This window comes from Martes martes, assembly GCF_963455335.1.
Source record: "Martes martes genome assembly, chromosome: 13".
Lineage (NCBI taxonomy): Eukaryota > Metazoa > Chordata > Mammalia > Carnivora > Mustelidae > Martes > Martes martes.
Window position 1 is genome coordinate 85,032,994 of NC_137901.1, and position 24,269 is coordinate 85,057,262.

The following is a 24,269-nucleotide window of genomic DNA, read 5'->3' on the forward strand; positions in this document are numbered from 1 at the left end:
GAATTACAATTCACTATCAAGTACCCATCCTAGTAGATAGGAGATGTTTTGCTAATGGAAAAACAATCCCTGTAGAACTGTCTTACTTTATTAGAGTGTGAGGCTCAATGTAAAATGCCTTGAGATCATCAAAGATGCAAGAAATAAAGCTCTTACCTTTGGGTACTATTTAATATTTGAAATTCTGCCAGTCTTTTTTTGGATAAAATAAAATTGCCATTTTTTTTCACTGATACCTACATTAAAATTGAAATTTAGTATTTATTCTCTAGGCATCACTATCTTCTGGAAAATGTTTGCTTTGTAACTAATTGCATGTCAGTCTGAAGATGATTGTAGTAGAAGGGCTTAAGAAGAATAGCAACCTCATGCCCATGGCTAATAATGGAGGACAGTGCTAGAGAGAAACGGGCTTAGTTCAAAGTCTTTTACAGGGTGAGCCTTTTGCAGCTACACAGTTAGGTGACCATAAGTAATTGGAAAATTGGGATTTTTAAGGTTCCACAATTTCAGCTTACCGAATCTATTTTCCTTCACTTTTTGGCATAGAACAAAGGTACTAATTAAAATTCTCAGTTTAATAAAAAGTTGAATGATTTTTAAAGTACAGTAAAATTTTGTTTTTAGATGTTTATAACTAAAGCAAAGACAAAAATGTGTTAGAAAAATGAAAATTCGTATTCCTTTAAGAATTTTTTTTATAAGAAGATAGACTTAAATGATGGGAAACACACCAGAATTACCCTTTCTCCTTTTCTCTTAAGTCTTCACTTTAGAAAAACAGTCTCTGGGAAGCTTAACCAAAATATTCTGTGAAAAATTGTAATTATCATATATATTTCTAATTGATTATCTCTGACTTCACAAAACTGATATTTCCATGCAAATAGTACCTAAAGGAATTATCTGCACTTTATAGTCTCCTCTCAGCCTTCTGCTCAGCTATTTCAGATATGTAACCATTATCTTAATCTAATAATGGTTTTAATTGGATTTTGGGGTCAAAGGAAACACTTAAGCTAAAGGTATGCTGACAGAATGTCATTAATGGAGACATAAGATGATTACAGTGAGTTAAAGGAAGTAACTTCTACATTCAGTATAAACTCTTGGCATTCAAAGACTTCCCAGTTATAAACTCAGCCTACCTTTTCAGCCTCACCTCTTTTCATCTCTAAAGAAATTCTGTCATTCTGCCAAACTGGATACTTCCTTGAACTTAATCAGCTATCATATTTGTGATTGTAATTTGATGTCTAGGGTAAGGTACAATTCACAAATGAGTTCTTTGGCCAGGAATTCTCATTCCTAAGATCCCCACTTGAATTTATTACTGTCTATGCTTTCTTTGACCATGTCATCTACCCCAATGGTGTCAGTTCCCGATCTTTGTCAAAGATTTGGTGGCCCTGATTGCCTTCCCAGTTGCAGACTCATCGTTCCTGGCTTCATATAGAACATTTCCCTAAAAATGTCCTCCTGGCACCTAAAACTCCGCATACCGCGAGGCAGAATTAAATGTCTTCCAAAGGTATTTCCATCAGTACTCATTCCTGAAGTCCAGAAATCTATTGATATAAAATACATTGATATCAAGTCCAGGTGTCTTTCTGTATTCATTCCTTTGTATTTCCAGTGATTATTTTATTTCTCTTCTTACCTCTAACCTAAAATCTTGCAGCTGATGCCTGACCTCCAACCTCTTCCCAGCCCATTCTCTCCATTGCTATCAGGATTATTTTTCCAAAGTATAGATTGTAGGGGCACCTGGGTGGCTCAGTCGGTTGAGCTTCAGACTCTTGATTTTGGCTCAGGTCATGATCTCAGGGTCCTGGGATTGAGCCCCCCGCCACAGTTGGGCTCACATGCTCAGCAGGGAGTCGGCTTGAGGATTTCCTTCTCCCTCTGCCCCTTTCCCTGTTCATGCGGTCTTTCTCTAAAATAAGTAAATCTTTTTTTAAAAATTAAGTTCTTGGGGGCTCCTGGGTGGCTCAAGGGGTTAAAGCCTCTGCCTTCGGCTCAGGTCATGATCTCAGGGTCCTGGGGTCGAGCCCCGCATAGGGCTCTCTGCTTAGCGGGGAGCCTGCTTCCCCCTCTCTCTCTCTGCCTGCCTCTCTGCCTACTTGTGGTGTCTGTCAAATAAATAAATAAAATCTAAAAAAAAAAAAAAAAATTAAGTTCTTGGATAACAATTCTCGGCCCTCCACAGCTTCAGCTCCTGTCCTCCATTTTTCAGCTTCTCCGCACTTAACCCAAACCCCCAGCCACACCTAATTGCCCTCCATTTGTTTCCTGTTACTCTTCTCCCTTGCCTGTGGAAATCTGACTTATCTTCCAGGGCCTAATGTGAATGCTATTTCCTAAGCAAAGGCTTGCTCCATTCCCACAGTGCCCCATGAGCATTAACCATTTGCTCTTAACCCCCCACCCCCCATAGCAACATTTCTGGGAGCTGTTTGTCTAGTTCCTGTGTGAGTGAGTAGTCGCTGCCCAGTAGAAGGTGAGCTTCTCATAGGCAGGATGTGTCTCCCTCAGTTCTCTATTTCCTAATATTTACTATACCCTCCATTTGCTCTTAGAGATGTTCTTTTTTTTTTTTTTTTCTTAGAGATGGTCTTATTCTTTGCTGTTTCGTATCTTTGGTATCTTAAGCAATCTCTCCTTTTTTTTTTTTTTAAGATTTTATTTATTTATTTGACAGACAGAGATCACAAGTAGGCAGAGAGGCAGGCAGAGAGAGAGGAGGAACTCTCTGCTCAGCAGAGAGCCCGATGTGGGGCTCGATCCCAGGACCCTGAGACCGTGACCTGAGCCGAAAGCAGAGGTTTTAACCCACTGAGCCACCCAGGCGCCCCAAGCAATCTCTCCTTTAACAGTTGTTTTCTTTCCCTTTGAAATGTATTCTGGGATCGAGCCTCGCATCGGGCTCTCTGCTCGGCGGGGAGCCTGCTTCCTCCTCCTCTCTCTCTCTCTGCCTGCCTCTCTGCCTACTTGTGATCGCTGTCTGTCAAATAAATAAATAAAATCTTTATAAAAAAAATGTATTCTGAGTGAAATTTCTCTTTGTATCTGGATTAATTCCACTGTTTAAAAGGTGTTCTCCCTTTGTGGATGGAAGTTTTGCTTGTTCATGAGAGGAAATACTCATTTCCTTGTAGAAATAACCAACTAATATGAATTAAACTAGGTTTCAAATGTACCTGTGGTAGGTTATTCTGGTTTTAGCCTGATTCTAATCCCAAATATGACTCTTCCTCTTACATAACTTGTTCTTTGTAAGTAAATTATTTATGTATACTAAGGCCTTTTTACCCCACAGCTTTATTGAACACTTTGTGTGCTTTTTGAATCTCTTTTTTTCCCTAAAGAGATTTCACCAGTGGAGCTTTGCGTGGTATCTTTTTCCCATAGAAAAGCAAACAGGTGCTTGAAAGGTTGCACTCTATTCTGGGAGAAATCTGATTAATGTTGAAGGGCTGTGTCAGGTCAGACTCTATAACCTGCTGACAGATTATTTAGTGAGTGCCAGGATTGGCTCTCAACGTTATCTCAGATTTTAATGGTTTTCTTGTGAAGGGCATTTGTAGATGAAACCACTTTGTATTTAAAATTAATTGTGGCTCTTAGATCAGACACTGGTTAAAGAGAAATTCTTTTCTCAAGCAGGCAGTAATTTGGAAAGAATGAATGATTCACCAGATAGAATTGCAAGGTTTATAATCGCATTCTGTATTTTAACACAAATTGTTGCATTTAAAATAATGGTGAGGACAAGTTGCTTGGCTGGCTCTCAGTTGGTGGAACATGAGGCTCGATTGTGAGTTCAAGCCCCACATTGGGTGTAGAAATTACTTAAAAATTAAATCTTTAAAAAATAAAATAAATAATGGTGAGCTCTTACCCCTAATGAAAGGGGTAAAGAACCTCCTATTAAACTACCTTAAATTCTCTTAAGAATTTCCAGATATCCTCAAAACTGCTTGAAAAACAGAAAAAAATAATGCTTCTTCCTGGTAGGGTAGACCTTAGTCATTCCTTATACTTCTCTCTCCCCACCACTGCTACACCCCTGTCCAGTATACCAGTAAGTCCTTCTGTTTCACTGGACCTCAAATCCCTGCATTCTGACTGTACTGCCACCATTTCATGACCAAGCTACTAAGATAGACTCCTGACTCGTCGTCCCCTTTTTCTGCTCTTGCTCTCCACACAGCCAGCAGAAGAATCTTTTTTCTTTCTTATTATTATTAGTTCTGTTTAAACTTTGTGTAATGGCAAATTTCAAATATGCAGCACTTCTCATTCCACTTCAATTCCATCCATGGCCAATCTTGTTTTATCCATTTCTCCATCACTCCTCCCCACTATTTTGCAATAAATCCCAGGCATCATATCATTTTTTAAAAATATTTATTTATTTTATTTATTTTTATTTATTTATTTTTAAAGATTTTATTTATTTATTTGACAGAGATCACAAGTAGGCAGAGAGGCAGGCAGAGAGAGAGGAAGGGAAGCGGGCTCCCCGCTGAGCAGAGAGAGAACCCGATGCAGGGCTCGATCCCAGGACTCTGGGACCATGACCTGAGTTGAAGGCAGAGGCTTTAACCCACTGAGCCACCCAGGCGCCCTTAGATTTATTTATTTTACAGCGAGAGTGCAAGTGCCCGGTGAGGGGCTTCTTGCAGAGGGAGAGGGAGAAAAAGTTTATTTTTTTTTTTTTTATTTATTTTTTTTTTTTTTTTAAAAATTTTTTTTAAGATTTTATTTATTTATTTGACAGAGAGAGATCACAAGTAGGCAGAGAGGCAGGCAGAGAGAGAGGGGGAAGCAGGCTCCCTGCCGAGCAGAGAGCCCGATGCGGGGCTCGATCCCAGGACCCTGGGATCATGACCCGAGCCGAAAGCAGAGGCTTTAACCCACTGAGCCACCCAGGCACCCCGGGAGAAAAAGTTTAAAACAGACTTCATGCTGAGCACAGAGCCCCGCTCAGGGCTCAATTTCACAACCCTCAGATCATGACCAGAGCTGAAACCGAGAGTTGGGTGCTTAACCGACTGTGCCACCCAGGTGTCCCCAGACATCATATCATTTAATCAACTGATTTGGAACTGCCCCATAATGAAATTTTGCTTACTGGTTGGTCACAAAAGGTAGGGAAAGTTGCTGCCCCAACAGTGATGTTGTCTGTCACCTTCTTTATACTCTCTGCCAGTTATGTTTTCTCTCATGTTTTTCAGAATATATTCCATTTCTGCTGAGAAATGCCATCACCAGAAAACATGTTTAATGTGTTCCTTTCATGTTAAGCCAGTTTTTTTCTGGGATGCATTATATAGGCATTCTCCTACTTTTGTACCATATAGGTTCTTTAAAATGTGTGAAAAAAAATTTAATAAAATGTGTATGAAAGTTGAACATATAAAAAATGCAGATATGTATGTAGGGAGGATGTTTAATGCTCAGCAAGCCTTAAAAATGATAAAATTCCTAAATATTTTTATTATGAAATCAATACATGATCATTATAAAATTAGATTTCAAACTATAGAACAGTATGAGGGAAAAAGCTAAAATCTCCCTGTTTGTTCACTGAGCACTTGCAGTCTCTTATTTATAAAACTACCATTAATACTTCTTACAGATCCTTCTAGAAAGGCTCATATATAGTCACTTAAATCCTTAATATTACATATATATATGATCTTTTAGTTCCTTCAGTTTTTTTTTTAAAGATTTTGTTTATTTGAAAGAGAGAGAGACTACAAGCAGGCAGAGCAGCAGGCAGAGAGAGAGGGAGGAGTAGGCTCCCTGTGGAACAGGGAGCCCAATGTGGGACTCGATCCCAGGACCCTGGGATCATGACCTTAGCCGAAGGCAGCTGCCGAACTGACTGAGCCACCCAAGAGCCCCTCCCTCAGTTTGTTAGAATTGGTAGACAGAAATTGATTTTATTTTATTTTTATTTTTTTTAAGATTTTATTTATTTGAGAGAGAGCGTGAGAGAGGAGAAGGTCAGAGGGGGGAGAAGCAGACTCCCTGTGGAGCTGGGAGCCCATGCGGGACTCGATCCTGGTACTCCAGGATCATGACCTGAGCCAAAGGCAGTTGCTTAACCAACTAAGCCACCCAGGCGCCCCAGAAATTGATTTTAATGTTGAACAATTAGCTTAGTGTTTTGCAAGGAGTTGAATGATTTTGACTTTAATGTCTTATTGACTTTTTTTAAAAAAATATTTTATTTATTTATTTGACAGAGATCACAGGTGGACAGGGAGACAAGCAGGGAGTAGGGGAAGCAGGCTCCCCACTGAGCAGAGAGCCCGATGCTCTCTGGGGCTCCATCCCAGGACCCTGAGATCATGACCTGAGCCTAAGGCAGAGGTTTAACCACTGAGCCACCGAGGCGCCCCTCTTACTGTCTTTCTTTTTTTTTTTTTTTTTTTTTAAAGATTTTATTTATTTATTTGACAGACAGATCACAAGTAGGCAGAGAGGCAGGCAGAGAGAGAGAAGGGAGGAAGCAGGCTCCCTGCTGAGCAGAGAGCCCGATGCGGGGCTCGATCTCAGGACCCTGAGATCATGACCTGAGCCGAAGGCAGAGGCTTTAACCCACTGAGCCACCCAGGTGCCCCTCTTACTGTCTTTCTTGAACACTAGTTTCCTCTTGATGAAGGAGTCTTGTGTGGACTCTACTCATCAACAGCTCTAGGGACCCATGAAAATCTCTATATCATTGCTGTCCAATAGAAATATAATATGAACCACATGTCATTTTAAATTTCCTAGTATTTGCATTAGTTAAAAATAAACAGGTAAGGGGCGCCTGGGTGGCTCAGTGGTTTAAAGCCTCTGCCTTCGGCTCGGGTCATGGTCCCAGGGTCCTGGGATCGAGCCCCGCATCGGGCTCTCTGCTCTGCAGGGAGCCTGCTTCCCCCATCTCTGCCTGCCTCTCTGCTTACTTGTGATCTCTGTCAAATAAATAAATAAAATCTTTTAAAAAATAAACAGGTAAAATTAATTTTAATCTTTAGCACACTACATCCAAAATATTTTGTACTAAGTTTTCAAAATCCAGTGTGTATTTTATTCTTTGAGGACTTCTTAATTTGAATCAGCACCATTTCAAAGGCTCAGTAGTCAAGTTTGGTAGTGGCTGTAGTACTAGACAGTACAGGCCTGTACAGAAAGGATAGTGGTTGTCTCTGAGGGAGGAGGAAAGAGGATGATGTATGTTCTTAATTTTCTTTCTTTATTTCACAGTTACTGACCAAAATTTGAAGTTAGAGTTTGCTGTTTTTGATATTCTGAATGATTGCCAGCTCTGGCTCCATTGTATTATCACTAGTTTCAGCACATTTTTAAAAAATCAATTTTCATTCTTATAGAACAAAGATGAATAATATAAATACTTCCACACAAAGATGATAATCCTGCTGAAATTGAACTCTTGGCTAGTAGGCAATGCCACCCTGTGGTAGCTCACGTATTTATTTATCAATATATGAAAGATCAGATTCAAAGAAGAAAATGGGGAATAAGAGTATTAGCGTGTAGTTAAATTTCAACACTTTTCATTCTGAATTTCAGGGTAGATGTATGTACTAGTATGTAATAAAATTAACTGTTAAAAGGAGACAAGAATAAGAATTTGAGAAGTTGGTAAGAACATTCTTTCAATGTAATTTTTGTTCTGTTTTGTTTTTAGGGGTTGCAGATGGTGTAGGAGGGTGGAGAGACTATGGAGTTGATCCATCCCAGTTCTCAGGGACTTTAATGCGGACGTGTGAACGGTTAGTAAAAGAAGGACGGTTCGTCCCAAGTAATCCCATCGGAATCCTCACCACAAGCTACTGTGAGTTGCTGCAAAATAAAGTACCTTTGCTTGGTAAGTAGATACACTGTGTTTTCCTCAGTAAAGAAGCGCATGAGATGGTTAACAACAAAACTAAGAAAACCACTTAGCAGCCCAGCTTTTTTTTCTGAAGTTCTTTACTCAGTAGAGTTTGATAGAGAAGCTATGACCTCACCAGAATATATACTACTGCTCCAAGGGAATATAAATAGGTATGGCCACTTTGGAAAACAATTTGGAATTATGGAATAAAGTTAAATGTAAAAAAGTAGTATGCCCTAGCAATTCCACTTCCGGGTCTACACCTTAGATTAGAGAAACTCTTGCACATCTGTGTATTAAGAGATGGGTACAAGAATGTTCGTGGTAACATTGCTTATAATAGCAGAAAACCGAGAACGACCTAAAAGTCCACTTATTGTAGAAAAATGCATTTTAAAAAGGAACAACTTGGGGTGCTAGTGGCTCAGTCAGTTAAACGTCTGTCTTCTGCTCAGGTCATGATCTCAGGGTCCTGGGATTGAGCCCTGTGTCAGGCTTCCTTTGCGGTGGAGAGTCTGCTTCTCTCCTTCTGCTCTTCCCTGCAGTTTGTGTTCTTTCGCTCTCTCTCTCAAATACAGAAAGAAAAGGAACAACTTAAAGCTGCATTCAATACTCAGGAACATGTTGTTGAGGGAAAATAGAACATTGCAGAATACCACCTAAACAGTCTGATTCCATATTTCAAATTCAAAAACATAAAAAAGTAAAACCATTTTGTTCAGGGACTCCAAAATAGGATAAAAGAAGAAAGAAAAGTAAGTGATTGTGTAATTCAGGATAGTGGTTCTCTCCAGGGGTAGAAGAAAGGGAATGGGATCTGGTATGTAAAATTAAGTTGGGGAGTTCAAGTTGCAGATCGGCACCCCAGACTGCTAGCAGGTAGCTGATTAGTCTGTGAAATAGCACGGCACAAAGTAAATCCCCATTAATCTTGTATTAGAAAACTTCCAGGGATGCCTGGGTGGCTCAGTTGGTTAAGCGGCTGCCTTCGACTCAGGTCATGATCCCAGCGTCCTGGGATCAAGTCCCACATCGGGCTCCTTGCTCGGCAGGGAGCCTGCTTCTCTCTCTGTCTCAGCCTGCCACTCTGTCTGCCTGTGCTCGCTCTCTCTCTCTCTCTCTCTCTCTGACAAATAAATAAAATCTTTAAAAAAAAAAAAAAGAAAAGAAAAGAAAACTTCCAGGGCACCTGGGTGGCTCAGTTGTTAAGCATCTACCTTCGGCTCTGGTCATGATCCCAGAGTCCTGGGATCGAGTCCCACATCGGGCTCCCTGCTCAGCAGAAGGCCTGCTTCTCCCTCTCCCGCTCCTGTGTTCCCTCTCTCGCTGTCTATGTCAAATAAATAAATAAAATCTAAAAAAAAAGAAAGAAAGAAAACTTACAAATACCTAGTGTGTGTTTATCTGGTATGCTAATGGAGCATCTTTTGGCCAGGCTTCTACATTTGTTTGTTAAATGGTTTCCTGGGAACTTACCCAACAACTTACCCAGCCTTCTGAGCAAGCTCTCAGAAGGGTGTTATTAAGTTTCTGCTAGTTGCCAGAATCTTTCTGGTTACTAGAAGTAGCCTCCCCCTGAGTCACTGTCCATATTAAAAATCAACCTCTGTTCAGTGTTAATGGAGTTCTCCACGTTGTAAAATTTTGCCTTCAATTTAAATCTTTTGTAAGAAGGGGTTCTTTTCATCACGCTGCCATCTTCTGTCTTTGTGCTGTGACTAATCAGCTTGTTTTCCTTCTAACTGAAGAGAAACCTTGTCTTGATGTTTCAATATACCGCTTTGTCTTAATCCGCTATTTTGGACATGCAATCTGGAGCTTGCCTGGCACAGTGAAACATCCTGGATTCTGTTTCTAGCACCTCTCTGTCAACTTGCCATATGACTTTGGGCAAACTACTTAACCTCTGACCCTCTTGCTTCGTTTGTTAAATGGAGAGATCTTTTTTTTGTGAAAAGGAACGGCTCAAAGCTTCATGCAATACTCAGAAACATGTTGAGGGAAAGGGGACATTGTGCAGAATACTATCTGATAGTCTGACATCTAACAAAGAGCCTATAGATACAGATTCCAGGTCCCAACTCCTGCCTGTTCCCATAAGTCCTCTGCCAACATCCCCCTATCCATTTACTATGACTTAGAATAAGCAGTTGGAAAACACCTGTCCTGATTTTGCACTTTGAAAGCTTCGGAGTTTTTTGATGTGTTTTTTCCTTATCCCTCCTTCCTTTCCTGTTTACTGTCATATAGTTTGAAGATCTTAAAATAAATTTAAGGACTTATTAGAAGTTTTCTTACACTGAATATTATAATCACTTTTCTCCTAAAAGACATGTTGAAATAATCCTTCATTACTATGTTTGACACATAGACACTTCTCTTACCTAATCTACATACATACCTCTAAGCTTTTGTAACTAAGCTCAAGCATTTTTTGGCAAAGACAGCCTACTGAATTTTACTGAACCTCAGATATAATTGCAAATAATGGTAACTTTACAAGATTAGGTAGTCCTTTAAAAAAAGAAAAAAAAGATTTTAATTATTTGGCTGAGTGAGAGACAGCAAGAGAGGGAACACAAGCAGGGGGAGTGGGAGACAGAGAAGCAGACTTCCCACTGAGCAGGGAGTCTGATGCGGGGCTTGACCCCAGGACCCTGGAATCATGACCTGAGGTGAAGGCAGACACTTTAAAAACTGAGCCACCTAGGCATCCCAATCCTTTTTCTTTTTTAATCCAGTAATTGCTAAAAAGCCTATAACACAATCTAATATAAAGGTCAAACACCTATTTCTTGAGAATTTCTAGCTGCTCTTAGATCTGGGTTGACATCACAGGCTAATTGTTAATATGTATTTCCTCAGAAACTCTTAAGTGGAGTTAAGTCTTAGGGAGCATATCTTAAGAATTTGAGGGGTCGGGGCGCCTGGGTGGCTCAGTGGGTTAAAGCCTCTGCCTTCGGCTCGGGTCATGATCCCAGGGTCCTGGGATCAAGCCCCACATCGGGCTCTCTGCTCAGCGTGGAGCCTGCTTCCCCTTCTCTCTGTCTCTCTACCTGCTTGTGATCTCTCTCTCTCTCAAATAAATAAATAAAATATTAAAAAAAAAAAAAGAATTTGAGGGGTCAGTCCTAATAAGGTTCTTTCTTTGCTGCACAAAATGTTTCACAGTAGTTTACAAAATTAGGGGATATATATTATTAGGATAAAAATATTTCCATTTTAGCATGAATGATTTGTTTGGGTGCCTGTCTGGATTTGTCGGTGGTCTGAACATCAGATGCTGTTGTTCTCAGCACTTCTTTTCTTCTTTTCCTGCTTGTTCCTCTCCAAATACACACGAATAATGAGCTCTTCTCTCATTATTAGGTTCTCAGGGCCTGAGCCATGTGCACACATCAGTTATATGAAGAGGCAGAGCAGGAGTATACACTCCAAGCCTACATGATTCTGTAAGGCTGGGCTTGCCTTCGTTGGTGCTGCTTTGCTGCTCTGTCACTCACAAGGACCATTTTGACTGTAACTCAGCAGGTGACAGCCACCGGGATAGCAAAATGATAGCCTGGGTCTGTCAGTGAGTAATAATGAGTCAACACGAGTCCTTCCTGCCCCAGGATTTTCAAGGCTCTACTACTCATCTGTCATTTTTCCTTCTCCGATTAATCCCATCAGCTTTCAGAAGATCTTTTGTGTGGTGATTCTATTGAAGTGTGCACTGAGTTAAGAAGGAAGGGTAATTGGTGATCTTAACTGTACCATAGGCTGTGCAGTAGGTTATCTGGCAGCACTGCCAGTTAGTTACAACGCCTTTTCCCTCTGATGTTTGATGGGTGGAGACCAGATAGCTTAGCGTTAGGGCGTCAGGTTAGATAACAATGGAATTTCTGAACATTCTGATGAGATAAATGCTTAAATTTAAGGTTTTTTATATTAAGTTATACATTTTCATCATATATCCTTCATCAAGGAAAAATATCAGAAATTAAATTATCCATAATCCCACCCAGAAAACTATTAGTATTTTAGTGATTATGCGCCCTGATTTTTTTTCTATGTATGTTTGTGTGTAGAAAATAATGGTAATAGGAATTGTGAATATACTGTGTGCTTACAGCAGCCCCATGAGGTAGGTTCTTTTGCTTTTATTTCCTATTTTGTTAGGAAAAAACTGTGGCATAGAGAGAATAAGTGACTTTCCCACAGTCACACAGCTAGAAAACAATGGGGCCCTGGGATTTAACACAGCTGGCTCCACAGCCTGTTTCTTTTGTTTTGCTTTTAACCATCATCTTAACAGTTTAGCTTTTGCCTACTATTGGTTTATTTTTTTAATTACATTAAATTTCACTTTTTTTGATGTATAATTTACATTTGATAACATTTTTTATTGAAGGAGACTAAATACTTAAAAACTTAAATACTAGCTTGAAATCTACTTGTTTCACTTATCTTTCATTTTCAAATATATTTCTCTAATAATCTTAGTGGCCACCAAATAGCTAACACTTACTATGTGATATAAGTGTTTGATATGATTTAACTAATTTTATCCTCACAACACTAAGAGGTAGTTATGGTCTCCCTATTTTGTAAATGAGGAAACAGGTCCAAAGAGGTTAAGTAATTTGCCCAGGTCACACAGCTAGTAAGTAACAGAGCCAGCATTCAGAGGCAGGGAGGCTGACTGCAGGGTCTGTACTCCTAAGTATTATATAACAACGTGTAGCTTTCTACTATATGGATGTACTGTAATTTATTTAGCTGATTCCTTAATTTTAGGAGTGAGGTTGTTTCCAGTTCTTGATCTTTTGATCTTAAACAATGTTTCTGTACTTATTTTGTTTACATCTCTACATCTCTAGTTGTTTCTTAGGAATTGCTAAATCAAAGGATAAGCACATTTTTTAAGGTTATGTTGCCCTTTAGAAAGTTGTGTAGTGGGGCGCCTGGGTGGCCCAGTGATTTAAGCCTCTGCCTTCTGCTCAGGTCATGATCTCAGGGTCCTGGGATTGAGCCCTGCATCGGGCTCTCTGCTCAGCAGGGAGCCTGCTTCACCCACTCTCTCTGCCAGCCTGTCTACTTGTGATCTCTCTCTCTGTGTCAAATAAATAAATAAAATCTTAAAAGAAAAGAAAAGAAAAAAAGTTGTGTAGTTTTACTATGTTGTCACCATGGAATAAGAGTGACCATGTTCCCTGCATTCTTGCCAATACCATGCGATACCTTTTTTTGACTCTTGTTAAACTAATGGGCAAAATGGCTACTAGTGCGATGATGATTTTTTTATATATTTACAGATTGTTTACATTTACTTCGTGGTGAACTGTTTATTTTTCTATTTTGCCTTTTTTTTTTTCTGTAGGTACAGGTTTAAATTTTAGTACTTGAAAGTAGTCTTACAGGTTGTACATCAGCTTTTCAGTCTCAGGAAGGTCACATGAGCTGTGGGCTGCAAATGTACACAGAAGCTTTTTGCTCTCTGCTTGGAATGTGGTCTCTTCCCTCTGAACATTAATAGTCTCTGTAAATTGAACAGGATGATTGCACAGGCTACCTGGGAAAATTGGTTTTGTCAATTCATAGTGACTCAGTCTCCAGTGAAGGTTCTTCATGACCTCAACAGATGGAAATCTGGTTAAAAATTGTAGTTATGTGCCCTGTCTTAAATTTTAGTGAATTTCATGGAGAAGGCTTCCTGCCAATGACTAATGAGAAATGTCAGGAAAACATAACATCCTCATTCTGGCATTTAAGTATTAAAACTTAATATCTCAACAACACGCTTTTGAGCATTTGGCATAGATTATAGTACTACTGAAATGAAATAGTGTGATTAAATACCAGCCATTTTTATTGTTTTCTATCTCTGCAAATGGAAGAATTCAGATTTCAGGGGCCTGCTTACTATATGTAATATAAATCCCTTTTTCTTTCCCCATCATGTTGACCCTGATCAGGTTACTATTACTAGTTGTTAGAGGTATCAGCATGACTAAGATAAGCAAAGGAGGTTCCATTGTGGCTTCTTGAGGTGATGGGATAAAAATGTGGATGCAAAGATAGCCTTGGAAGAAAAAATAAATGGAGATCATTTTTGGTTCTAGGTAGCAGTACTGCCTGCATCGTGGTGCTGGACAGAACTAGCCACCGCTTACACACAGCAAACCTGGGTGATTCAGGCTTTCTGGTTGTCAGGGGTGGTGAGGTTGTGCACCGATCAGATGAGCAGCAGCATTACTTCAACACTCCATTCCAGCTCTCAATTGCACCACCTGAAGCCGAAGGAGTCGTCCTGAGTGACAGGTAATCTCCCCTCTTGGCCATTATGAGGGAGCAGGGCATGGCTGCTCCTCCTCCTGTCCCCTTTAACTACAGTAAAGATAGGCATTTTCAGTTGTCATGTATAATAAAAAGGTAAAAAGAGAATATTCTCATCAAAAGGACCTCTTAGTTTGACTTCAGAAGATATTTTGCTGGCTCTTGCAGCCAAGTTGAATTCAAATAAACACCCAATAGTTTGACAAGACTGAAAACACTCTTCAAGCTTATAGAATATCAGTTTTTCATACCAAGACCAACATGGTACATATGGTTATAGTTGTTAAATTGTGCTGGAGAAATGAGTCATTGTCCATGCATGCCACCGCCTGTACAAGGTTTTGCATATGTTAGGGAAAAGTTCAAAGAGACATCTGCTTTATTTATCAGGATAACTTCCTGATTCTCGGGGCCTTCTATTATATGCATCAAATAGAACTTTTAAATTGTCAAGACCTTTCCAAGACAATAACTACTTTTTTTTTAATAACTACTTTTTTTTAAATCAACTTTTACAGTTTATTTTTTCTAAGATGAAAATACAGAGTGAGGCTAAGCAGTTTCAGATTCCTCTGCCAGTAACAATTTTATAGGACCTGGCACAAACACTGCTGGTGATTCATAAATGTTGTTAAATGGGTAATGAACCTTTTGTAAAAATAGAAGTAGTCTTGCAAGTGTCTATTGTCTCTGCTTAATAGTTCTCATTAAGCCAGATCTTGAGTACAAACTAAGATAAAATGATTATTACTGCCATTTTTAAACTGAAATAAGTATATTATATAATTAGTTATTCAGGATTGTCCATCTAAAGTCTATTGCTGACTCTTAACTAGAGGGAAGCATTTTTTACTGTCAGATTAGGTATGTTACCATAATTGGAACAGTATTTCATTATAGGCCCTTCTCCAGTTGGTTGTAAGATATATGTATCCATGTTAGCTACGTTGGAGTAAGGAGAAAGCAAAACCCCAAGGCCTTGGTAGATAGCAAGCTCAGCTAACAGTTATAGAGAGCAGTGTTTTAATTTTCTTTTATTTGATTCTTGTTTTGGCATCTAAGTGCTAGAGCTGCTCTGCCATATCTCACACCCTATCTTTGGGACCGTGTGGTTAGGGCAGCATTCTGCCTGGCCTGCCAGCGAGGTGGAGGTTGCTTCCCCTGGAGCCCACAGACAGCTTGCTAGCATGTGACCTCAGCTCGTGTTTCAGTGCAGTCAAAAGTTTCCAGCGGCACAGTATGTTCAATCAAAATGGGCAAAACTGCAGCTGGCGGAACACCAAGCTCATGGGTGGGAGTGTTGGGAGAAGAGGACGAACTGTCCAATGGTAGTGAGTCTCGCACAGGCAGGATAGCAAAGGACACTCCTGAGGAAGAAAAACCTCAGCATAAAATAGAGCTTCGCTGCCAACCTGGTCATTAATCTAAACTTCTAGAATCTGATTTGTTTCCAAAGTCTGAGCAACTGTGAAGTGTCTTGTATTGTTTTTCTTTATTCCACAGAGGGAATCGACCTGGTTTCCACCAGTTTTAGTCTTTTTTCCCCTGCTGCATGAAAGTAATTACTTTCTTTTTTACTTAGTTCCTCTTATCTATAAAATATAATTTTAACCTTAATTTACAGGTTTTCCTTTAGTAGCCTTTTATGTAAAGTGTTTGTGGTGTAAATGTGTAAGTGGAAGTTCCTGGCCAAAGCCCATCACAGTACTTTTAAACTTGCCCCTTCTTTGTTCAGTCAGGAGAGGATGAACCTGAAATTTTCTCAGTGTACTTTGTGTAAATCCCCAGCAGGCATTAGTGGGCTGTTTGTTTTTATGTTTTCTCTTCACATATTTTACATATTTTATAACATGTCAGTGACACAAGTTTTGGGGTCTTTCTGTCAAGCTTAGGGTGCTTTGGTTCTGGCTCCTCCTTTCTGGGTCATTGTGTAAATTTTTTCTTTGCACTTGTTCCCTAATTACAGGTTAAGGCAGACTGTTAGGCATTTCACCATTCCCTTACCTTGGAGGCTTGGATTCAGTGAAGCTGGCCTCTGGAAATGGCTGGGAACCAGCCTTTGAGAGGGCCATTAATTCTTTGACTATATGATCTTTTCTCCTCACTGGGTGTACATCCCCTACACCCAGTTCTTGTATGTTTTCATCAGGTGTTTATCAGAAAAAAGCCTCCCTTCTATCCTTTTTAAAGTTTTATACAAAAAGATGTAGCGAAAAAGCTACCTCCTACCCCATCCCAACACAGTTTCTCTCCTCAGAGACAGCCAGTATTATCTGTTTCTTTGCGTCCTTCCAGATTTATTCTCTGCATACAGAAGCATCTGTATCTATGGGTCTTCCCCCTGCCCCCCTGCCAAACACACCCACACACCACTGTCTGTACGTTCCTTCCTTCATTAGCAATATATTAAGGGGATCCCACCCACCCCACCCCACCCCCATTTGGAGGGTTAGTTACTTTGTTTCTTCATTTATTAGATATTTCTTGAAGACCTGCTATGTGCCAGACACACTAATAATTAAATACTTACTATGGTGAGCACTCTTTAATCCCTGAGAGACACACAGTTCTTAGTCTGCCTTACTAGGCCATAGTAGTCCATGCTGGTATGGACAGCTTGCTAGCTTGTGCAGAATACCATTGTAGTAAGAAATACCACTGTAGGTATTTCGTGTGAATTAATTCTTATCGGATTTGCACGTTCTTATCCATAGTGCTCTGTTGTTCCACTATACGGCAGCCTCCTGAGAGCCAGAGTCAAGCCTGCAGGGAACTGATGAGTAGAAAATGAGTAAGAGAGGATGGAATTTGGCTATAAAGATTTAGGAAATAAAGACTCATTTCTACTAGGATTTTGCATGTTTAGTTCTGACTCAGAAAAGAACCCTTCCTTTTAAACCATCTGTGACTAATCATCAAACTCAGTTTTACTTGGTAGATTCAGTTAAGCTTTTGAAATAGTTATATCAGATTTTTCAGTTAATTTTTTTCAAGGTTAGGAATTTCAAAATGGTTTTTATTATTGATTCTGTTATTATAAATTAGTTTTTCTTAAAGCCTCATTGCATTGTAACATAGTGCCTGTTGAAAACTTTGAACCTTATCTCTGAAGGCCTCTTGTAACTTTGCCCCTACCCTGTCCTTGTCACAGCCCGGATGCTGCTGATAGCACATCTTTTGATGTCCAGTTAGGAGACATTATTCTGACGGCAACAGATGGACTTTTTGACAACATGCCTGATTATATGATTCTTCAGGAGCTAAAAAAATTAAAGGTAATTAACTCAAAGGTTGGTTGATGGAAACAATGGCCCTCTCTGGGCAGCTAAGTTTTACTGGTCCAATTGTATTATCTCTTTTTGTAGTTTTGGAAAAAGCTATCTTGCGAATTTAGGAAGACAGTGGTTCTGGTCTTTCAAGCAATTTTAAGGGGAAATATTCACAATTGGAGAGCTTGGAAAAAGAAGTTTCTCACCCACACCTTTAGTAAAGTGGTAAAGGCTGGAAAGCCCAGATGAGAAATTTCTTGTATTTTTAATGGTGTTAGCTCCTGGCTGCCTTAATCCTCTTATTCTTTTAACAAACCCAGCAGGTGTTAAAGTTGGGAAAGACAGGATATCGCCATACTAGAGCCAGACGAGGGCAGCAGGCAGCTAGGGGCCTTAATGTGACCTGAGCTGTCACCAGTAACAAAACAGTTCAGACTTGGCCCATACAGAAAGTGGAAGGAAGTGAAAACCCGTTTTTCCATATTTTCCTGGCTTTGAAAAAGTACTAACTCTGGGGGAAATTAGTCTTTTCCTATGTTCTTAACACTAAGCAGTATTGACTGTGAGTAAGTTTCTAAACTTTTTAAGCAGTATTTTCCTCACCTTTAAAGTGGGGGGTACCAAAGGTCCTATTTTATAGAGTTGTGGTGAGGATTACCTAAGACCATGTGTACAAAATCCTTAGTGCCATGCCCCATCTGTGGGGTACAGTAAAGGTCAGGTGCTTAGATGGTGCTAGCACTGTGCTCTGTGTGGTGAGGGCGGAGTAGCAGAAACGTCACATTCCCTCCCCATATGGAGCTTATATTTCTAGTGGAGGAAGAGAGATAATACAAAGGAAGAAATATATGATAAATGTTGGTGGTAGATAAGAAGAAAAATAAAGCGGGGTAAAGGAATAGAGAATAAAGAGGGCTACTCTTTTAGAAAGATTGGTCAGAGAAGCCCTCTTTAAGGAGGGGACATTGAAGCAGAGGCCTTTTATTATTCATACTGAAACTATTCCAAATCTTAGAGTGGTAGAGCTAAAATGGACCTTGTTTCCCATCCCCGTTTTAAAGATGAGGAAGTTGAAGCAGCAAGGATAAGGGTATGACTCAAGATTACACAGCTAAACAAGAATCTTTCATCATGATATAAAATTCTAAAGGTATTTTCAGTAGGACAACTGGCAGCTCTTACTTGGAGAGCAAACCGTGGTTGGCCAGGGTTGCATTCCTAAGCAGGGAATCTTTTGAGGTCAACCTAAAGTGCTATCAAAATCTGCCTTTTTAGTCCCATCCAATTTTAGCAAGAATACCTTAAGAATTCCAAATGAGAAAAACAGCAAAAATGAAAATCCAGACTTCAGAGCCCAAGGCCGCCCTAACAAAGTGTGACATCTGATTGACATCTTGTGCAGACTCACAAGTGGTCTTGTTCATTTTACTGAAGATGTAATGTTGTAAAGTCTTCTCTAACTGTGATAAAACTTAAATGGTGGAAACTGTGGTTAGATAAATGTTACTGTCTCAAAAAGTGATATTTGCAAGTAGTACACTTGCATGCCGAAATCATGTGAGGCATTATGGTAAAAATAACTCCATCATCCTTTCATCTTAGAATTCAAATTATGAAAGTATACAGCAGACGGCAAGAAGCATTGCTGAGCAAGCCCATGAGCTGGCCTATGACCCAAATTATATGTCACCTTTTGCGCAGTTTGCATGTGACAACGGATTGAATGTGAGAGGTAAGCATTCTTTAGGAAGGTCATAGGGACTGATTGGGGACATAGTGGGATGGGAGCATTCTTGGCTGTGGGGTGAGGTAAACTAGAGCACTAGGGTGAGACTGGTGAGGTGTCCTTTTCTAGCTGTGAGCCCATGGCTTTGAGCAAGGTCAGCAGGCCCTAACACTGGGGGTCAAGAGCAAGTGCATGTCATCATGTCTTCCCCACCGAGGATATCCTCCAGAACTGCACTTCGTTGGCTGTAGAGGCAGGCAGAACCTGAAGCCCTTTATTGCCACCACAGCACTGCTTGGACCTGAGCCCAGAAGGCCTCCAAGTCTGCCTAGAGGCCCTGGACATTCCTAACAGTTTAACATTCTGCCCTTCACGGGTCTGACATTTCACTTCTTCCTTCCCTCTGGCTTTGTGGGACTCGTTGACAATATTTGCCTGCCAAATTACCACAGCAGATTTTGAAGAGGGAAGCAATGTTAAACTGTCCTTGCCTAAAGAGTCCTTCTATCTACTGAACAATATGTAACTTTGGGAACAGGCCAGTAGCTCAGTCTTAGGGCTGGGATGACATGTTGGTGCTGCTATATCAGAACTCATGGATTTGGTCAGTTTCTTGCTGATACAATATTATGACATGTAAAGCATTTCTTAGCCCTCCAGGAAGTATTAAAATAGAAAAAAGCACATGCCATAGCTGTTTGGCAGATTAGAATACAAGACTATTCCTAGTTTCAAAACATTAGATATGTTTGTCCAAATTAGGATTGTGAGTAGAAGCATATAACTTTCTCGTCAGGCAGAATTTATCTTAACCAGATTTTGTCTTTACTGTGATTGCTATAAACAGAGGATGTGGTGGCCATTTTAATAGAGCGCCTGTTGTAAAGAAGCAGTGAAGGTTTTTGTTTTTTAAAAAAACACAGAACAAAAACTTCAATTAAGTTACATGTAATTTTTAAAAAACAATTCTCTTTATCAAGTATTTTCTTTTTTCGCTAGAACACAACCAAACCTGCCTGAATTGCAAGCATTTGTCTCTTAGTACTTTCTTAGGTTTATATTTTTAATTGACTTTTCCTTTTAAGATCTGTGAAGACAAATTTTCATTTTCATTTTAGGTGGAAAGCCTGATGACATCACCGTCCTTCTTTCAATAGTGGCTGAGTATACAGACTGACTCGCCTAGGTGTCAACTCCGGCCTTTCCTTTCATCTTCCCAAATTCTCCCCTGCCATGTGTGCTGATCCTGCTGGCAGGACTGTTTCTTTGCCACTGATCTTGATGGCCAGTGATGTAAGCCTTTGCCTGTCTTTCTGAGACCTGGTTGAGATCTCTGTGGAGAACCACTACTGTCGTTCACTAGCTCGTATCTGCCAGCAACTTTGAAGAGAATCAAGATTTGAAGATTGACCTTCACTTCTTACTGTCCTTTCTATGATGGAATGAAGGTTTTCAGTGCCAGAATGGCTATTATGTTTTAAAAATGGTTTAAGTATTGAAAATGAGTGATGTTAGTGAAGTGAATTCAAAATTACAATGTGTAAAAGGGATTTTAAAAGTCTAACACAAATTGTATGTTATGGTACATCTACTAGAAACATACATTATCATCAAAAGAAATGTTACACGTGTACTATACAGTCTTTGTTATGATGATTGGTGTGGCTTTATGTTTTCATTATAAACTCCTATTTTTCAGGGGCTTATAATTCTGCTCTAAAACATTGCTCTGGATTATGAAATCATCGTCCCAGGAGCTTTTTCGTTAAAAATTGGAAGAAAAATTTAGTTTAGTTCTATGGATGCAAATGTTTTTCTGGTTTTTAAAAGATGCTTAATTGTGCTCCTATGAGGAAAGTTCCGGCAGTTTATTGATTAGTCCAAATTATAGGCTTGTGGCCTGATGTGCAGGAGGCCTTGGGGAGCCTCCCTACCAGATTTTTTCAATGGAAATATTACCCAAGATTATAAAACTCCTCAAAGCCTAGAAATTTTAATGTTATGGCTGAAATTCCTCCCAGCTTTCTGATAGGAGATCCCTATGTGGGAGCTCTAGGCCCACAGGCCTAATAGGTTGAGAGTGGACAGCTGTAACTTTGAATCTGGTTGGGTTTTGATGTTCATGCTACTCCTAGTCTCCCTCTCAGACCTTTCATTACTAGCCTTGCTTTCCGTAGAGCATGCACCAAATTCAGGGAGTCCGTGTGAAAAGAGCACCGTGGGCAGTGGCAGCAGCACAGGAGCCCACGAGGAAAACTCCCGTGATGATCTGACATTTGCATTTGCCCTACACAGAAATTTCGGGGTCCGAATCAAGCTTAATGTTTACAGTTTCCGAATAGCCATCTTGCAGTGTATAGTTTCCTTATAAAACTACCCTGCATTCAGTTTTCCCTTTATCTGCAAGCTCAAACTTATTTTTAAGGTTTGTGTACAAGTCAACTGCTGTAAAGATATATATTTTTGGGTCAGTTTTTTTTCCTTCATTAACTTGGTGGTAGAAAAATATATATACTTAGAAATCCTTAAATTAAAGCCATGTTTTATATATAAGTCAGGTAACATTGGTGTATAGATGAGAATGCAATTAAACCTGATGAGGATCTACTGGAGGAGAATACGGAAAGTGTCTTTCTCTAAAGGAGATACTTATTCCCTGGTTTATTGCATTAAAACTTACGTTTGAGGTTACCTCAACTTGTTTTAAAAGATTTTGTTTTGTGAATTTGTACTGTATATTTGAGTAACTGTCAAGCTTTTGTTTTATTTAAAATTGTTTAACATGTACCATGTACATGTCATTACTATATTTCAATGCATCATGCTTGTAACAGGCATTTCATTTATAATAAGAATGAGTTATTCATTTGTAAGCCGTTCAGTAATTTATCTACTATTCCTAAATTGGCATAATGTTAGATATCTATTTTGAATCACCTTTAATTACATGTCAGAATGCCTTAACTACCCTAACTTGACAAAACAGAATTCTTTGGTAGAAGAGATAGGGGACTGGGCAGGGAGGGGTGGGTGGAGTTACATTCTGTTTAAATCAAGAGTATCCATCGTGCTGTGATAAAACATGGAAGCGTGAGTGGCAAGTGGCGGGGTATTTATTTTGCACAAACTGTTTGCAGTCTCTGTGTATTTAAAAAGTAAAGAAAGTTGCATCCAGAAGGGTTTCGTGAGAAGGAATACATTTATATTTGGGCTGACAATTTCGGTTCTTTTGTTTGGGTTTTTAATTATTTCTGGTCAGAGGTATGTAGCCTTATGATCTGGATATATTTTGCATTAATTTTCCAATGCCTACATTTAATTCCTTGTAAGAGCGGTGCTGGTCAAGTCACTGGCTTTTCTTTGCTCTCATTTAACCCATCAGACACAATCTTTATAAAGCTAGATTGGTGATGTTTTACATGACTCATTTAATCAACTTTGTCTTTTTTGAGAAATGACCATTAGAAATCGACAGTGTTGGTGTCAGTGATATGGAAAATAGTTGGAAAAGAATTTGAGTTTCACAATGGAACTGACTTTGGACCTGGCCTATAGATTAGTGACACAGAATATTTTCTCTCTTTTTTCTTTTTGCCCTGTCCTTTGTGTGTGGCACAATTAATTTTATGACTGCCAGGGAGTGATGGGGGGTGAGCAGTTGGAGTGCTGCTTAACAAGTAACACTCCTTCCACTCCCAGTAGTTAGAGGCTCTGCTGGACCCATACTGGAATTTTCCAGGTCACAGAACCCAAGTCTCTGTGGGGTGTGACTGCGATATACCACTTGGTGGGTCTGATTCTGAACTTGATGTGTGTTAATTGCATTTTAAATCAAGCAGAATAAAACACACACATTTGCCTCATGTAATGGACTTTTATAACAAAGAGAATTTGGATTTCTAATTTACAAATGGCAAATTATTTATCCCTCTCTGGATGCACCAAAGACCAGTAAAGTTTATAGCTTTTCCATCTATATTTATAAAGCAATACTGTATTATAAAAATCAATATTTTTATCACATGCTTGAAATTTTTATTTTATTCTGTTTTAAAATGTGCACTCTAAACATATCAGAACCTTATTTCTTCCTGTGAACTTAAGCTGCCTGCGCACAAAAAAAATTCACTGAATGGATAATGCAGTAGAGTCCATTAGGCTCTTAAAAACTGAAAGAAGAAATGGGGGTGGGGGAAACAAGTTATTTGTCCTGAATTACTGTACTGGCTTGACATGGTTGATAGGTACTAAATCACAAAAGAATCCATTCCAGGTATGCATGTCTGGGGGGTGGGCTGTGTCTAGAGTAGAAACTAGATTTCAAGCTTTGCATGATAGGAGAGTGTCCTCTTCTATCAGCTGCGTTTGTTCCAGATAGAACAGTCGCCTTCAGGACCACCTTTAGTACCACCAACCTACCACATGGAGTAACAAGGCAGAATTGTGGGAATTCACGGAGTCAGTTTTGAGCATTTTGGAGATTGTAAACAAGATTGGCTAGAACTGTAAATGTTTGTACTTTTGAGTAAGTTCATGGTTCCTTGTCACCTTATACCAGCTATCTTTGTTAGAAGCTACAGCATCCAATTTCCCTAGAAACTATCACATTTTTGCAGTTAACAAATTTCACAAGATCAAAAAAATCCCCCAAATCTGCTTATAAAATTGAAAATACGAAGCAGAAAAGCATTTGGATTCTATTCATTAAAAAAAATTCTTTGCAAAATTGAATTTCTCAACTAAAAAGCGACAGTGTCCGTGTCAAAATTTTAACTGTTAGCAGGTAGTTTGTGGCAAAGATGGCTAAATACTGAAACAATTTTGAATTTGTGTATACTAATGAGCTGCTTTTTTCTGTTGAGACTATCATTATTTGTCTTACCCAAGAGGCAATGACCTGAATTGGATGTCTGAAATATAACTTATGCAGGAATAGTTCTGTAAATACATTTAAATAAACTGTAAAGATATTTAATAAATATAGTATTTATACTAACCTGTGTAACTCCTCTTAATTTGAACTGTTACAGAGTAAGACACCAGTCCTTGGCATTTTGTT

The 24,269-nt window shown here is 39.4% G+C and overlaps 1 protein-coding gene across 1 annotated transcript in view; it reads left to right on the forward strand.

Moving 5' to 3' along the window:
- Window positions 1-23,326, forward strand: part of PPTC7 (protein phosphatase targeting COQ7) — a 39,529-nt gene extending 16,203 nt beyond the window's left edge. Inside the window, exons 2-6 of the mRNA XM_080821066.1 lie at window positions 7,709-7,888; window positions 14,002-14,200; window positions 17,367-17,490; window positions 19,087-19,216; window positions 20,329-23,326. Of these exons, the coding sequence (XP_080677192.1) occupies window positions 7,709-7,888; window positions 14,002-14,200; window positions 17,367-17,490; window positions 19,087-19,216; window positions 20,329-20,387 (692 nt within the window). The 3' untranslated portion in view covers window positions 20,388-23,326. The remainder of the gene's footprint in view (window positions 1-7,708; window positions 7,889-14,001; window positions 14,201-17,366; window positions 17,491-19,086; window positions 19,217-20,328) is intronic.
- Window positions 23,327-24,269: the final 943 nt, after the last annotated feature.